Source organism: Aegilops tauschii, chromosome 7 (genome assembly GCF_002575655.3).
Source record: "Aegilops tauschii subsp. strangulata cultivar AL8/78 chromosome 7, Aet v6.0, whole genome shotgun sequence".
Classification (NCBI taxonomy): domain Eukaryota; kingdom Viridiplantae; phylum Streptophyta; class Magnoliopsida; order Poales; family Poaceae; genus Aegilops; species Aegilops tauschii.
This window is the reverse complement of record NC_053041.3, coordinates 446,097,544-446,114,719: the sequence shown is the minus strand read 5'-3', so window position 1 is coordinate 446,114,719 and position 17,176 is coordinate 446,097,544. Positions and strand designations below refer to the sequence as shown.

At 48.8% G+C, this 17,176-nt stretch overlaps 2 protein-coding genes across 2 annotated transcripts; both read left to right on the top strand.

Moving 5' to 3' along the window:
* Positions 1-268: 268 nt before the first annotated feature.
* LOC141027248 (uncharacterized) lies at positions 269-10,380 on the top strand. The gene is made up of 3 exons (XM_073504237.1): positions 269-437; positions 635-1,863; positions 10,372-10,380. Exons 1-3 carry the CDS (start codon positions 269-271, stop codon positions 10,378-10,380), a joined length of 1,407 nt encoding a protein of 468 aa, XP_073360338.1.
* Positions 10,381-10,852: 472 nt separating this feature from the next.
* Positions 10,853-12,211, top strand: LOC141027247 (uncharacterized). Its single transcript, XM_073504236.1, has 2 exons — positions 10,853-11,226; positions 11,647-12,211. The coding sequence occupies exons 1-2, from the start codon at positions 10,853-10,855 to the stop codon at positions 12,209-12,211; spliced, it is 939 nt and encodes a 312-aa protein (XP_073360337.1).
* Positions 12,212-17,176: the final 4,965 nt, after the last annotated feature.

Below are 17,176 nucleotides of genomic sequence, written 5' to 3'. Positions count from 1 at the left end.
TCGCTGTAGCTCGGCGTCGTGACCAGCCAAGTCTACCACCTACAGATCGGCGAAGAAGGTGACGGGGCGTGACCAAGCAGCTCTTCTCCAACACCCCGGCCTAGGTGGTCGGCCGGGCGCCCCACCGCACCAAGACCCCGCTCCGATCCAGGCCTGCGGCGACTCGCCACAGCGCACGCCAAGCCAACAACCCCTTCACGGTCCCTGTCAGTCAGCGCGCCACTCTCCGCATCTCCATGGCCTCGGCATCCTCGGCCCGAAGGAGGCCATGAATGCAAAGGCGGCCGAGGCCCTCATCAAGCGTTTCAACGAGCCGCTGACCGACACCGACATCTTGGCCATCGCCAAGCTCACCAACCTCGACCCGGCCGCGCTGCGGGTGCCGGCCGACATGCAAGGCCCTGACGGAGAGGCCCCGGAGGCCATGCTTTCCCCATGTTAGTGCACCCTAGATGTTTTACGCTCCGGCGACACCCAGCGATCGGCTGGTCTGAGCTAGGCCAGTTCCCTGTAGTCCATGTAGTAGTAGTAGAGGAGCTGCTGTTTGCCGGCGGATATTGGGGCCTATTGGTGGTCGTCGGCAACCCCCGGACCGTGTGGAGGTGTACCCGTATTTGCTTAATGAATTACTTAGTCGCCGGAGCAGACCCATCGTGTTTAATGACTGATACAAACTGCCCCATCATGAGCTGGAACATTAGAGGCTTAAACACGCCGGCACGGCGCGCTGTAGTTAGCGAGGCGGCAGAGGCACATAAGCTGGCAATCCTTTGCCTCCAGGAGACCAAGATCGAGGCCTGGAGCCGCCCTCTGGTCAGAGAGGTAGGCGGAGCGAGGCTCGCCGACTGCGTGGTGCTTCCCGCCTCCGGCACCAGGGGCGGCGCCGCGATTTCCTGGGATAGTAGTGTAGTAGACGTGCAATCGCACGCCGTCGGGCAATTCTCCATCACCGTTAGCGTTATTATAATGGCAACATCAACACCGTACTGGCTAACCACGGTGTACGGCCCCGTCGACGACAGTAGAAAAGACGAGTTTTTGTCAGAAGTAGCTAGGGCGGCGCCGCCAACAAACAATCCCTGGCTCATCAACAGCGATTTTAATCTCATATACAAAGCCAGCGACAAAAACAATAGCAACATCAACCGTAGAATGATAGGAAAATTCCGGGCAGCGATTGACGCCACAGGACTCCGGGAGATTAGATGCAAAAACCGTCGATACACATGGAGCAACGAGCGGGATGACCCAACCCTTGTCAGCATCAACAAATTTTTCTGCAATAATGCCTGGGACGCTCTATTCCCGTCCTTCCTCCTCCACGCCACCTCGACGTCCTGCTCTGACCACTGCCCCTTGCTGCTCGCCGCAGCTTCCGCACCACGCCGACCAGCCCGGTTCCGGTTCGAATCTTTCTGGCCGCGCTTCCCCAGATTCCATGCAACGGTGCAACATGCGTGGGATCGCCCCGTCGCCTCCAGCTGTGCATTCAGACGCATCCACGTCAAGCTCGATAGGGTGGCAAAGGATCTCAAAATCTGGGCTAAAGGATTCTTCAGTAGCACCCGTCTGCAGCTGCATATCGCAAACGAGGTGGTTCTCCGCCTCGACATCGCCCAGGAGCATAGGCGGTTGTCTAGCAGCGAGCTCGGCCTCCGGAAGCAGCTCAAGCTTCGCGTCCTCGGCCTTGCCGCGATCGAGCGCGCCAGGAAGCGCCAGGCCTCGCGCATCACCTGGCTGCGGGCTGGCGACGCCCGGACGTCCTTCTTCCAGGCCAAGATCAACTCTAGGAGGCAGAAAAACTTCATCCACGCCATTCACACGACAGACTCAATCGTTACCTCCCACGACGACAAGGCCAAGGTGTTGGAAATATGCCCTAGAGGCAATAATAAAATGGTTATTATTATATTTCTTTGTTCATGATAATTGTCTATTGTTCATGCTATAATTGTATTATCCGGAAATCGTAATACATGTGTGAATACATAGACCATAACGTGTCCCTAGTAAGCCTCTAGTTGACTAGCTCGTTGATCAACAGATAGTCATGGTTTCCTGACTATGGACATTGGATGTCATTGATAACGGGATCACATCATTAGGAGAATGATGTGATGGACAAGACCCAATCCTAAGCATAGCACAAAAGATCGTGTAGTTCGTTTGCTAGAGCTTTTCCAATGCCAAGTATCATTTCCTTAGACCATGAGATCGTGCAACTCCCGGATGCCGTAGGAGTGCTCTGGGTGTGCCAAACGTCACAACGTAACTGGGTGACTATAAAGGTGCACTACGGGCATCTCCGAAAGTGTCTGTTGGGTTGGCACGAATCGAGACTGGGATTTGTCACTCCGTATGACGGAGAGGTATCTCTGGGCCCACTCGGTAATGCATCATCACAATGAGCTCAATGCGACTAAGGAGTTAGTCACGGGATCATGCATTACGGTACGAGTAAAGTGACTTGCCGGTAACGAGATTGAACAAGGTATTGGGATACCGACGATCGAATCTCGGGCAAGTAACGTACCGATTGACAAAGGGAATTGTATACGGGATTGATTGAATCCTCGACATCGTGGTTCATCCGATGAGATCATCGTGGAACATGTGGGAGCCAACATGGGTATCCAGATCCCGCTGTTGGTTATTGACCGGAGAGTCGTCTCGGTCATGTCTGCATGTCTCCCGAACCCGTAGGGTCTACACACTTAAGGTTCGGTGACGCTAGAGTATTAGAGATATGAGTATGCGGAAACCCGAAAGTTGTTCGGAGTCCCGGATGAGATCCCGGACGTCACGAGGAGTTCCGGAATGGTCTGGAGGTGAAGAATTATATATAGGAAGTCCAGTTTCGGCCACCGGGAAAGTTTCGGGGGTTATCGGTATTGTACCGGGACCACCGGAAGGGTCCCGGGGGTCCACCGGGTGGGGCCACCTATCCCGGAGGGCCCCATGGGCTGAAGAGGGAAGGGAACCAGCCCTTAGTGGGCTGGGGCGCCCCCCTTGGGCCTCCCCCTGCGCCTAGGGTTGGAAACCCTAGGGGTGGGGGGGCGCCCCACTTGCCTTGGGGGGCAAGCCACCCCCTTGGCCGCCGCCCCCTCCTCAGATGGGATCTCCACGGTGGCCGGCTCCCCCCCAGGACCCCTATAAATAGTGGGGGGGAGGGAGGGCAGCAACATAACAGCCCCTGGCGCCTCCCTCACCCCCTGCAACACCTCTCCCTCCCACTAGTGCTTGGCGAAGCCCTGCCGGGATCCCGCTACTTCCACCACCACGCCGTCGTGCTGCTGGATCTCCATCAACCTCTCCTTCCCCCTTGCTGGATCAAGAAGGAGGAGACATCGCTGCTCCGTACGTGTGTTGAACGCGGAGGTGCCGTCCATTCGGCACTCGGTCATCGGTGATTTGGATGACGACGAGCACGACTCCATCAACCCCATTCACTTGAACGCTTCCGCTCGCGATCTACAAGGGTATGTAGATGCACTCCTTCCCTCTCGTTGCTAGTAGACTCCATAGATGGATCTTGGTGATGCGTAGAAAATTTGAAAATTCTGCTACGATCCCCAACAGTGGCATCATGAGCCAGGCCTATGCGTAGTTACTATGCACGAGTAGAACACAAAGCAGTTGTGGGCGTAGATGTTGTCAATTCTTCTTGCCACTACTAGTCTTATCTTGTTTCAGCGGTATTGTGGGATGAAGCGGCCCGGACCGACCTTACACGTACGCTTACGTGAGACAGGTTCCACTGACTGACATGCACTAATTGCATAAGGTGGCTAGCGGGTGTCTGTCTCTCCCACTTTAGTCGGAACGGATTCGATGAAAAGGGTCCTTATGAAGGGTAAATAGAAATTGGCATATCATGTTGTGGTTTTACGTAGGTAAGAAACGTTCTTGCTAGAAACCTATAGAAGCCACGTAAAAACTTGCAACAACAATTAGAGGACGTCTAACTTGTTTTTGCAGCATGTGCCTTGTGATGTGATATGGCCAGAAGATGTGATGAATGATATATGTGATGTATGAGATTGATCATATTCTTGTAATAGGAATCACGACTTGCATGTCGATGAGTATGACAACCGGCAGGAGCCATAGGAGTTGTCTTTATTTTTTGTATGACCTGCGTGTCATTGAATAACGCCATGTAAATTACTTTACTTTATTGCTAAACGCGTTAGCCATAGAAGTAGAAGTAATCGTTGGCGTGACAACTTCATGAAGACACAATGATGGAGATCATGATGATGGAGATCATGGTGTCATGCCGGTGACGAAGATGATCATGGCGCCCCGAAGATGGAGATCAAAGGAGCAAAATGATATTGGCCATATCATGTCACTATTTGATTACATGTGATGTTTATCATATTTTGCATCTTATTTGCTTAGAACGATGGTAGTAAGTAAGATGATCCCTTATAATAATTTCAAGAAAGTGTTCCCCCTAACTGTGCACCGTTGCGAAGGTTCGTTGTTTTCGAAGCACCACGTGATGATCGGGTGTGATAGATTCTAACGTTCGCATACAACGGGTGTTGACGAGCCTAGCATGTACAGACATGGCCTCGGAACACACACAATACACTTAGGTTGACTTGACGAGCCTAGCATGTACAGACATGGCCTTGGAACACGGAAGACCGAAAGGTCGAGCATGAGTCGTATAGAAGATACGATCAACATGGAGATGTTCACCGATCTTGACTAGTCCGTCTCACGTGATGATCGGACACGGCCTAGTTAACTCGGATCATGTTTCACTTAGATGACTAGAGGGATGTCTATCTGAGTGGGAGTTCATTGAATAATTTGATTAGATGAACTTAATTATCATGAACTTAGTCTAAAATATTTACAATATGTCTTGTAGATCAAATGGCCCACGTTGTCCTCAACTTCAACGCGTTCCTAGAGAAAACCAAGCTGAAAGATGATGGCAGCAACTATACGGACTGGGTCCGGAACCTGAGGATCATCCTCATAGCTGCCAAGAAAGATTATGTCCTAGAAGCACTGCTAGGTGAAGTACCCATCCCAGAGAACCAAGACGTTATGAACGCTTGGCAATCACGTGCTGATGATTACTCCCTCGTTCAGTGCGGCATGCTTTACAGCTTAGAACCGGGGCTCCAAAAGCTTTTTGAGAAACATGGAGCATATGAGATGTTCGAAGAGCTGAAAATGGTTTTCCAAGCTCATGCCCGGGTCGAGAGATATGAAGTCTCCGACAAGTTCTTTAGTTGTAAAATGGAGGAAAATAGTTCTGTCAGTGAGCACATACTCAGAATGTCTGGGTTACACAACCGCTTGTCTCAGCTGGGAGTGAATCTCCCGGATGACGCGGTCATTGACAGAATCCTTCAGTCGCTTCCACCAAGCTACAAGAGCTTTGTGATGAACTTCAATATGCAGGGGATGGAAAAGACCATTCCTGAGGTATATTCAATGCTGAAATCAGCGGAGGTGGAGATCAAAAAGGAACATCAAGTGTTGATGGTGAATAAAACCACTAAGTTCAAGAAAGGCAAGGGTAAGAAGAACTTCAAGAAAGACGACAAGGGAGTTGCCGCGCCCGGTAAGCCAGTTGCCGGGAAGAAGCCGAAGAATGGACCCAAGCCTGAGACTGAGTGCTTTTATTGCAAGGGAAGTGGTCACTGGAAGCGGAACTGCCCCAAATACTTAGCGGACAAGAAGGCCGGCAACACCAAAGGTATATGTGATATACATGTAATTGATGTGTACCTTACCAGTACTCGTAGTAGCTCCTGGGTATTTGATACCGGTGCGGTTGCTCATATTTGTAACTCAAAACAGGAGCTGCGGAATAAGCGGAGAATGGCGAAGGACGAGGTGACGATGCGCGTCGGGAATGGTTCCGAGGTCGATGTGATCGCCGTCGGCACGCTACCTCTGCATTTACCTACGGGATTAGTATTAAACCTCAATAATTGTTATTTAGTGCCAGCTTTGAGCATGAACATTGTATCTGGATCTCGTTTAATGCGAGATAGCTACTCATTTAAATTCGAGAATAATGGTTGTTCTATTTATATGAGAGATATGTTTTATGGTCATGCCCCGCTGGTCAATGGTTTATTCTTGATGAATCTCGAACATGATGTTACACATATTCATAGTGTGAATACCAAAAGATGTAAAGTTGATAACGATAGTCCCACATACTTGTGGCATTGCCGCCTTGGTCACATTGGTGTCAAACGCATGAAGAAGCTCCATGCAGATGGACTTTTGGAGTCTCTTGATTACGAATCATTTGACACGTGCGAACCATGCCTCATGGGTAAGATGACCAAGACTCCGTTCTCCGGAACAATGGAGCGAGCAACCAACTTATTGGAAATCATACATACTGATGTGTGCGGTCCAATGAGTGTTGAGGCTCGCGGTGGCTATCGTTATGTTTTCACTCTCACTGATGATTTAAGTAGATATGGGTATGTCTACCTAATGAAACACAAGTCTGAAACCTTTGAAAAGTTCAAGGAATTTCAGAGTGAGGTTGAGAATCAACGTGACAGGAAAATAAAGTTCCTGCGATCAGATCGTGGAGGGGAATATTTAAGCCACGAATTTGGCACACACTTAAGGAAATGTGGAATCGTTTCACAACTCACGCCGCCTGGAACACCTCAGCGAAATGGTGTGTCCGAACGTCGTAATCGCACTCTATTGGATATGGTGCGATCTATGCTGTCTCTTACCAATCTACCGCTCTCATTTTGGGGCTATGCTTTAGAGACTGCCGCATTCACTTTAAATAGGGCTCCGTCGAAATCCGTTGAGACGACACCGTATGAATTATGGTTTGGGAAGAAACCTAAGCTGTCGTTTCTAAAAGTTTGGGGATGCGATGCTTATGTCAAGAAACTTCAACCTGAAAAGCTCGAACCCAAGTCAGAAAAATGCGTCTTCATAGGATACCCTAAGGAAACCATTGGGTATACCTTCTACCTCAGATCTGAAGGCAAGATCTTTGTTGCCAAGAACGGGTCCTTTCTGGAGAAAGAGTTTCTCTCGAAAGAATTAAGTGGGAGGAAAGTGGAACTTGATGAGGTGATAGTCACCCCTTCCGAACCGGAAAGTAGCGCAGCGCGGGAAGATGTTCCTGTGGTGCCTACACCGACTGGGGAGGAAGTTAATGATGATGATCATGAAGCTTCGGATCAAGTTACTGCTGAACTTCGTAGGTCCACAAGGACACGTTCCGCACCAGAGTGGTACGGCAACCCTGTCCTGAAAATCATGTTGTTAGACAACGGTGAACCTTCGAACTATGAAGAAGCGATGGCGGGCCCGGATTCCGACAAATGGCTAGAAGCCATGAAATCCGAGATAGGATCCATGTATGAAAACGAAGTATGGACTTTGACTGACTTGCCCGATGATCGGCGAGCCATAGAAAATAAATGGATCTTTAAGAAGAAGACAGACGCGGATGGTAATGTAACCATCTACAAGGCTCGACTTGTCGCTAAGGGTTATCGACAAGTTCAAGGGGTTGACTACGATGAGACTTTCTCACCCGTAGCGAAGCTGAAGTCCGTCCGAATCATGTTAGCAATTGCCGCATACTATGATTATGAGATATGGCAGATGGACGTCAAAACGGCATTCCTTAACGGCTTTCTTAAGGAAGAATTGTATATGATGCAGCCAGAAGGTTTTGTCGATCCTAAGAATGCTAACAAGGTATGCAAGCTCCAGCGCTCCATCTATGGGCTGGTGCAAGCATCTCGGAGTTGGAACATTCGATTTGATGAGATGATCAATGCGTTTGGGTTTACACAGACTTATGGAGAAGCCTGTGTTTACAAGAAAGTGAGTGGGAGCTCTGTAGCATTTCCCATATTATATGTGGATGACATACTATTGATGGGAAATGATATAGAATTCTTGGAAAGTATAAAGGCCTACTTGAATAAGTGTTTTTCAATGAAGGACCTTGGAGAAGCTGCTTATATATTAGGCATCAAGATCTATAGAGATAGATCAAGACGCCTCATTGGTCTTTCACAGAGTACGTACCTTGACAAGATATTGAAGAAGTTCAATATGGATCAGTCCAAGAAGGGGTTCTTGCCTGTATTGCAAGGTGTGCAATTGAGCACGGCTCAATGCCCGACCACGGCAGAAGATAGAGAAAAGATGAGTGTCATCCCCTATGCCTCGGCCATAGGGTCTATTATGTATGCCATGCTGTGTACCAGACCTGATGTAAACCTTGCCGTAAGTTTGGTAGGAAGGTACCAAATTAATCCCGGCATGGAACACTGGACAGCGGTCAAGAATATCCTGAAGTACCTGAAAAGGACTAAGGATATGTTTCTCGTATATGGAGGTGACGAAGAGCTCGTCGTAAAGGGTTACGTCGACGCTAGCTTCGACACAGATCTGGATGACTCGAAGTCACAAACCGGATACGTATATATTTTGAATGGAGGGGCAGTAAGCTGGTGCAGTTGCAAGCAAAGCGTCGTGGCGGGATCTACATGTGAAGCGGAGTACATGGCAGCCTCAGAGGCAGCACAGGAAGCAGTCTGGATAAAGGAGTTCATTACCGACCTAGGGGTGATTCCCAATGCGTCGGGCCCGATGACTCTCTTCTGTGACAACACTGGAGCTATTGCCCTTGCCAAGGAGCCCAGGTTTCACAGAAAGACCAGGCATATCAAGCGTCGCTTCAACTCCATTCGTGAAAGTGTTCAAAATGGAGACATAGATATTTGTAAAGTACATACGGACCTGAATGTAGCAGATCCATTGACTAAACCTCTCCCTAGAGCAAAACATGATCAACACCAGAACTCTATGGGTGTTCGATTCATCACAATGTAACTAGATTATTGACTCTAGTGCAAGTGGGAGACTGTTGGAAATATGCCCTAGAGGCAATAATAAAATGGTTATTATTATATTTCTTTGTTCATGATAATTGTCTATTGTTCATGCTATAATTGTATTATCCGGAAATCGTAATACATGTGTGAATACATAGACCATAACGTGTCCCTAGTAAGCCTCTAGTTGACTAGCTCGTTGATCAACAGATAGTCATGGTTTCCTGACTATGGACATTGGATGTCATTGATAACGGGATCACATCATTAGGAGAATGATGTGATGGACAAGACCCAATCCTAAGCATAGCACAAAAGATCGTGTAGTTCGTTTGCTAGAGCTTTTCCAATGCCAAGTATCATTTCCTTAGACCATGAGATCGTGCAACTCCCGGATGCCGTAGGAGTGCTCTGGGTGTGCCAAACGTCACAACGTAACTGGGTGACTATAAAGGTGCACTACGGGCATCTCCGAAAGTGTCTGTTGGGTTGGCACGAATCGAGACTGGGATTTGTCACTCCGTATGACGGAGAGGTATCTCTGGGCCCACTCGGTAATGCATCATCATAATGAGCTCAATGCGACTAAGGAGTTAGTCACGGGATCATGCATTACGGTACGAGTAAAGTGACTTGCCGGTAACGAGATTGAACAAGGTATTGGGATACCGACGATCGAATCTCGGGCAAGTAACGTACCGATTGACAAAGGGAATTGTATACGGGATTGATTGAATCCTCGACATCGTGGTTCATCCGATGAGATCATCGTGGAACATGTGGGAGCCAACATGGGTATCCAGATCCCGCTGTTGGTTATTGACCGGAGAGTCGTCTCGGTCATGTCTGCATGTCTCCCGAACCCGTAGGGTCTACACACTTAAGGTTCGGTGACGCTAGAGTATTAGAGATATGAGTATGCGGAAACCCGAAAGTTGTTCGGAGTCCCGGATGAGATCCCGGACGTCACGAGGAGTTCCGGAATGGTCTGGAGGTGAAGAATTATATATAGGAAGTCCAGTTTCGGCCACCGGGAAAGTTTCGGGGGTTATCGGTATTGTACCGGGACCACCGGAAGGGTCCCGGGGGTCCACCGGGTGGGGCCACCTATCCCGGAGGGCCCCATGGGCTGAAGAGGGAAGGGAACCAGCCCTTAGTGGGCTGGGGCGCCCCCCTTGGGCCTCCCCCTGCGCCTAGGGTTGGAAACCCTAGGGGTGGGGGGCGCGCCACTTGCCTTGGGGGGCAAGCCACCCCCTTGGCCGCCGCCCCCCCCTCAGATGGGATCTCCAGGGTGGCCGGCGCCCCCCCAGGACCCCTATAAATAGTGGGGGGAGGGAGGGCAGCAACATAACAGCCCCTGGCGCCTCCCTCACCCCCTGCAACACCTCTCCCTCCCGCTAGTGCTTAGCGAAGCCCTGCCGGGATCCCGCTACTTCCACCACCACGCCGTCGTGCTGCTGGATCTCCATCAACCTCTCCTTCCCCCTTGCTGGATCAGGAAGGATGAGACATCGCTGCTCCGTACGTGTGTTGAACGCGGAGGTGCTGTCTGTTCGGCACTCGGTCATCGGTGATTTGGATTACGACGAGTACGACTCCATCAACCCCGTTCACTTGAACGCTTCCGCTCGCGATCTACAAGGGTATGTAGATGCACTCCTTCCCTCTCGTTGCTAGTAGACTCTATAGATGGATCTTGGTGATGCGTAGAAAATTTTAAAATTCTGCTACGATCCCCAACACAAGGCTATCCACGATCACTTCAGCTCCTCCCTCGGGGCGGCGACCGTCAGGAACACCACCATCAACTGGAGCTCGATCAACCTGCCCTCTCTGCCGGTAGTCGCTCTAGATAACCCTTTCTCGGAGGACGAGGTTTGGCAGGCGATCTACGCATCGCCCCAAGAAAAAGCGCCCTGGCCGGATGGATTCAAAGGAACTTTTTCCGAATGTACTGGCCGATCATCAAACTCGATGTCATGGCGCCCTTCCACCAGTTCTATCACCTCGCAGGAGGAGACATGGCTGCCATCAATCGGGCCCTGATCGTTCTTCTCCCTAAGAAGGACGGAGCCACAGCGATCACGGACTTCCGGCCGATTAGTCTGATCCATTCAGTAGCAAAGCTCATCTCCAAGGTGCTTTCCATGAGGCTGGCGAAGGTGATCCACACAATCATATCCCTGGCGCAGACGGCGTTCCTCAAAACTAAATGCATCCATGATAGCTTCCTCTATGTGCAAAACACCGTCCGCCACCTTCACCGGCGCAAAACACCGGTGCTGCTCATGAAGCTCGACGTCGAGAAGGCGTTCCACACGGTCTCATGGGACTACCTACTAGAACCTATTTCGTATACATGAAAAAGGTATGGTAGGACAAGTGCAGCAGCTAGGGTTTAGCGCGCGCTGGCGCGATTGGGTGGCCCTGCTCCTCTCCTCGGCATCCTCGGCGGTCTCTCTGAATGGGGTGCCGGGCTACCACTTCGCCCATCGACGCGGTCTACGCCAAGGAGACCCGCTCTCGCCGTTTCTCTTCATCCTCGCCATAGACCCGCTGCACCACCTGCTTACGGAGGCAGTCGAGCAACACCTTCTACAACAAATCCCAGGCCGCGAGTTGAAGCTCAGGGTTAGTCTTTACGCCGATGACGCTGTTGTCTTCATCAACCCAATCCGTCAGGAGGTCGACTCCTTATTGAACATTCTGCATGCTTTCGGACGCGCAACGGGTCTGTGCATAAACACCGCTAAATCCCGGCCTCGCCGATCAGCTGCAACGACCTAGACCTCGTAGATGTGCTGCGCAATTTTGGCGGCTCCATCGCCCCGTTCCCTATCAAATACCTTGGCCTACCGCTCACTACTGGTCGGCTCCGGCTCGTGCACCTGCAGTTCATCATAGATAGAATCAAGGCCCGGTTGGCAGGTTGGAAGGGCCGGCTAATGCACATTGCGGGAGGACGTGTGCTTGTCTGCTGCGTCCTCAGTGCCATGCCCACTTTCGCGCTAACTATGCTGCGGGTGCCCAAGAAGATCCTCAGGGAAATTGACAAATGCCGGCGCCGATTCCTTTGGAAACAAGATGAGGAGATCTCCGGTGCCAGCTGCAAAGTGAACTGGGCAGCGATCTGTACACCAACGGCGATCGGGGGCCTGGGAATCCCCGACCTACAACGCTTCGGTCGAGCTCTCAGATTGCGCTGGCCATGGCTCGCATGGCGCCACCCCGATAGGCCATGGGTGGGTTCAGAACTGCCATGCAATGCTGCAGACCTCTCCCTCTTCACGGCGGCAACCTCGGTCAGCATCGGGGACGGCGCGACGGCTTCCTTCTAGCACTCGTCATGGCTGGGGCCGGGCACGCTCGCCAAACAATTTCCACGGCTGGCCCTGCACGCCCGGAGAAAGAACAGGACGGTGAAGGCTGCCCTCGCGGATGACACTTGGATCAGAGACCTCGCCCATGGCTGCACCGAAGACCTGATCCACGACTTCCTTGCCATACACAGGAGGTTGCATGGCGCCACCGGCGACCTACGTGCGGACACCCCCGACTCCATTAGATGGATTCACGAGCGGACGGGCCAATACTCCGCTAGATCAGCCTACCGGATGCAATTCCAGGGCTCGACATCCTCATGCTTCGACCAGATCATCTGGAAGACTTGGGCCCCCGGCAAGATGTGGTGCAACGACAGACTTCAGCGCCGCGGTTGGAAAAATGAGTATTTCTGTCAGCTGTGCATTCGAAGCCTTGAATCCTCAAAGCACCTGTTTTGGGAATGCCCAACGGCGAAGAGAGTCTGGGAAACAATCAGTACGTGGACAGGTTGCTCCGCTCTGGCGCCTGACGAAAGCTGGCAGAATTAACTGCACTCCTCCATCATGCTCGGCGCCCTGGACAGTCCGCACCAAGATGGTGCAAAGGCACCAACACACTCCTGTTGCTCACATGTTGGGAGCTGTGGCAGGAACGGAACAACGCCACCTTCAGCAGAAACATACCAAGTACCTCCAACATCACCAGGAGGGTTACAGACTGCATCGAGCTTTGTCGAGTTGCGGGTGCAACCTGCATTGAGAGCCTCTTCGGGGAACCACCATGAGATGTAAACCCTAGGCTACTTAGTCGCTCGAGGACTGCCGGTCTGTGGCAAGCCCTCGGATCCTCTGGATCACCACCACCTTTGTTTTCTCACTGCTTCCTGCTTATGATCAATGAAAAGTCAGCATAAAGCTTGATCTTTAAAAAAAATTGCATTGATAGAGAGAAGACTCGTTACAAGTGAAAGTGCCTTTCTGCTCCCGAGCTCAAACGGTGAATAGTAAAATAAAAAAAAACATTTTTTGGGGACAAAAGTTGTAAGTGTTTGCAAAAAATTGTCATGGAATCACATTCTTATAAGGCGTGGCAAAAAAAAAACAAATTCAGTGCTCCAAAATGCTTTTGAAAGTGGCATTCTCAGAGTACCGATTTTGTTTTCTTTTTTCGCAACACCTTCTACGAATATGATTTCATGACGAATTTTTGCAAGTACTTAAGACTTTTGTCAATGTTTCTTCCAATTTTTTTGGATTTTTTTTCAATTTTCTTTTGATTTTACTGTTCACACGAGCTCATTTAAGTTCGGGAGCAGAAAGTCGGCGTCCCATTACAAGCCCCAAGAAGGACACACCCGACGTAAAATAGCCCAAGGAAGGACACACCTAACACACAACATAACGTCCCTAGACACTAGTCGTGACTCTCTCTGAGAGCAAACCCGCAAGCACGGACGTGACCGCCAGAGGCCACAGCCTAGCCTCTGACTTCGTGTCATGGAGATGGTCGAGGCTGAGACGAGCATTGTCGAAGATGGTTGCATCATGATGCTTCCAGATGCACGAAGCCACCAGCTGGATGACCGAGGGCATGCCCTTCCGAGCAGAGGTAGGAAGCGAGTGGCGAGTTTCTTTCCACCAATCCACAAAGTTTGCCTCCTCATTTGGTTCACTGGCAGTCGACCTGATCCTGGAGAGTAGCTCGTGCCAGACCATGCACGAGAAGGAGTAGCTAGAGAGGAGGTAGTCCATCCTCTCCTACGACTGGTCGCACAACACACAACTTGTTGTGTGCTGCATGCCACGAGGCGCAAGACACTCAATGGTCCAGCAACAATCCTCGCAAGAGAGTTGTTGGTGTAATTTCCTGACAATACTCATGGTGTGTTGCACGTAGCAAGAAGCCAGATGGGATTCACACGAGAAAAGTGAAGGTACCAAAAACCATCCTAGGTATGGTGGAGAGCGCGACCGGATGTTCTAGAGGGGATGGCTTACGAGGGTTTTACCCAGGTTCAGGATCATGGTCGAGGTAATACCCCACTCATGTTTTGCTTTGATTAATGATGAAAACATCGTGTGAGGGGGTTACAAGTATGAGGTGGTAATTGCTACCGAGGCAGTGACTATGAGTTAGATGCCCCAAACTACCTCTAGCCTCGCTTTATAAAGGAGGACGAGGCCTAGGGTTACAAGGGTTCTAACCGATTTAGATCCTTGATCGGTCGAGGAGTACATGGCTTGCACAAAAAGGTATAGAACTTTTCAGGAGAGGGCTCCCTGTGCCAGCCGAGGGCCCTTGAAGAGCCCAGGCCTGATGGCCATGAGGCCGGTATCATATCCAAAAAAATTCAAACTAGGATGTTAACATAGAAAGCATATGCATACCATGTTTGGGTGCATTTTGGCTGTTTCGGAATTTATTTGACTATTTTATAAACCAGAAATTCAATTTGAAATGAAATGAATTTGGGCCAATTAAAATTCAGTTCAGATCCTAGGTTAAAAAGAAAAAGAGAAAACAAAACAGAAAGAGAAAAGGCCCAGACGAGCCAACAGCCCAACAGGCTGGGCCAACTAGGCAGCCCAGCCAGCTTTGCTCACGTGTTTAAAAGAGAAAAAAGAATTGTTACACCCGATCTAATCTCGTCCAGCCATCCCAGATCCAATGGTCGCCGCACCCCACACACTCCCTCTCACTAACGCCATGGCCCCACCCGTTAGCTCCCCTCCCGAACGAACAACACAGCCGCAACCACAGGCGCGCACATCCCCACGACGCGCACGAAGCTCCTAGCGCCTCCTGAGCCAACCTACAAACCCACATTGACCCCTCTCTCATTTTCCCAACTCACGCGCACCTATGCGCTGCCAAGACGCTCGGAATCGTCTGATATCCGCCATCGCGCTCTAGTGAGCCATTCTACCGCCACCTGTGTCTCCACCGCTCTTTTGGCCACACTTTTTCCCTCTCTACCCCTCTGACTCATTTCCTTGTCTAGAGAAGCACCGGAGTGTCGAGCGCGAGCACTACCCGACGCAACCGAGTACTAGCGCTACTTTGGCGAGCCGCCAACACCACAGGAGAACGGACCCGGTGATGCCAAGGTCACCCAGAAGTTCGCCGTGACGAGCTACGTGCTGACAACCCCTGCCCGAGCCCCAAAGATCACTGGAGACGCCGCCACCGTCGACATGAGTTACACACCGCTGTCATCTCCATCTCCACTCACCTAGTGCCGCTTGGTGAGCACCTCTTCATCTCGACCGTCCGATCTAGATCCAGCGCGTAGGAATAGATCACTTAAACTCACTAACCGATACGCTCTATGAGTAGTCCGTCTTAGATCTGACACTCCACAATAGACCACTTAAACGAAACAACGTTAGCCAATCAAAACACGTCACGTGTCTCTTGATTTAAAATGAAAATAATTCACCCAACTTATTCTTTTAAATTTTGGAAAAAGCTATAATGTAAAACCATCACAACTTTTTACCTTAATATTGGAGTGAAACTTTTTGCAAAATGATCTGTCTGGGAATTCAACAAGAATAATTTAAATTCACTTTTTAATAATATAAATTTAACACAACCAAATCCAAATTTAATTAGGGTCTAAAATGCCAACCACAACTCCAATTTCAATTATTCTTTTGCAAAATAATCCTATTAACTTGAACTTTAAAATAGACTCACCAAAATTCAGATTTGAACAAAATAAATTCTGAATTCAAATAAAGTTCAACAAAAGCTTTAAATCAAAATCTTTGGAAATATAATATATTATAACTTTTAAATTATGAAACTAAATTCAATCATTATTTTTTTACTTTATGTTCCAGAAGTTTAAATTAAACATTAGAATTAAATTGAAACTTTTTTCTTTAGGAAATTCATACTTAATTTGAATTTGAACCCAAACTTAAATGGAAGCTATAATCCAATTCATGAACCCAAATCAAATGGAACCTTTTGCAAATGAATTCATGTACCAACCTTGACCAAGTTTGAACTCATTTAGACTTGAACCAACTTCTCAAATTCTAAATTCAAACAATTTTGAACCTTGTCTTCAAATCTACTTGAGTTCAGTCCAAACCTTGAATATAAATTCAAGTAAACCCTTTCAAATTTTTTGAACCTATTTCAAATTCAAACATGAAGCCAAAGGTTCAAACCAATTCAAATACAAATATGAAGTTGAATTTGAAACCAAACCAAGTTTAATTATGAAATTCATTTAAACCAAACCAAGTTAAATTATGAAATTCATTTAAAACCAAATACAAACTTAAAAATGAATTTCAATTTTAAAACCAAACCAAAGTTAAGTATGGAACTCAAATTGTAACTGAAATTCATGTCAACCAAAACCCTAACACATAAATCAAATGGAGATTATCCAAATGGGCATGAACCAACCCTACTCTAAACTGAATAGACTACTGGTATGTGTTATTGGTTCTTATCTTTCACTCATGCAAGTATTCCCTTTGCATGGATCTTCTTCTTATGTATGAAGTACGTGTTGTCTCGGTGTTTAGATTGCGAGGAGTGCAACACCTATGAGTGGAGTGAACGAGTGACATCAACAGCCCATGCAAGTTTCGCTTTGATCACGACTTCTCAATTTTGATATGAATTGTAGTATGTCATGATAATGTGTGAGTTTAGGCTTATGCTATGATATTGCATTGACACTGAGTATCAAAAACTTAGGTTCCTTTACCCTGTTCATTATAACCATCATAGACAATGCTTAGCTGATATGAAGTAAAGGATTGGGACCACACTAGTTGACAAGTAACTATATTTGAATGACTACTTAGTAACAACTTAATTAATGAACCATCTGGGCGGATTGGCTTTGATTGGGTCTTCGAGAGTTTGTAGGTTGGGACCGCTACCCAGCTTCGAAAGGATTGTATGATTTCCATGTTAGGTAGCTTCCATGTGTAATCATGAGTCATATGGGC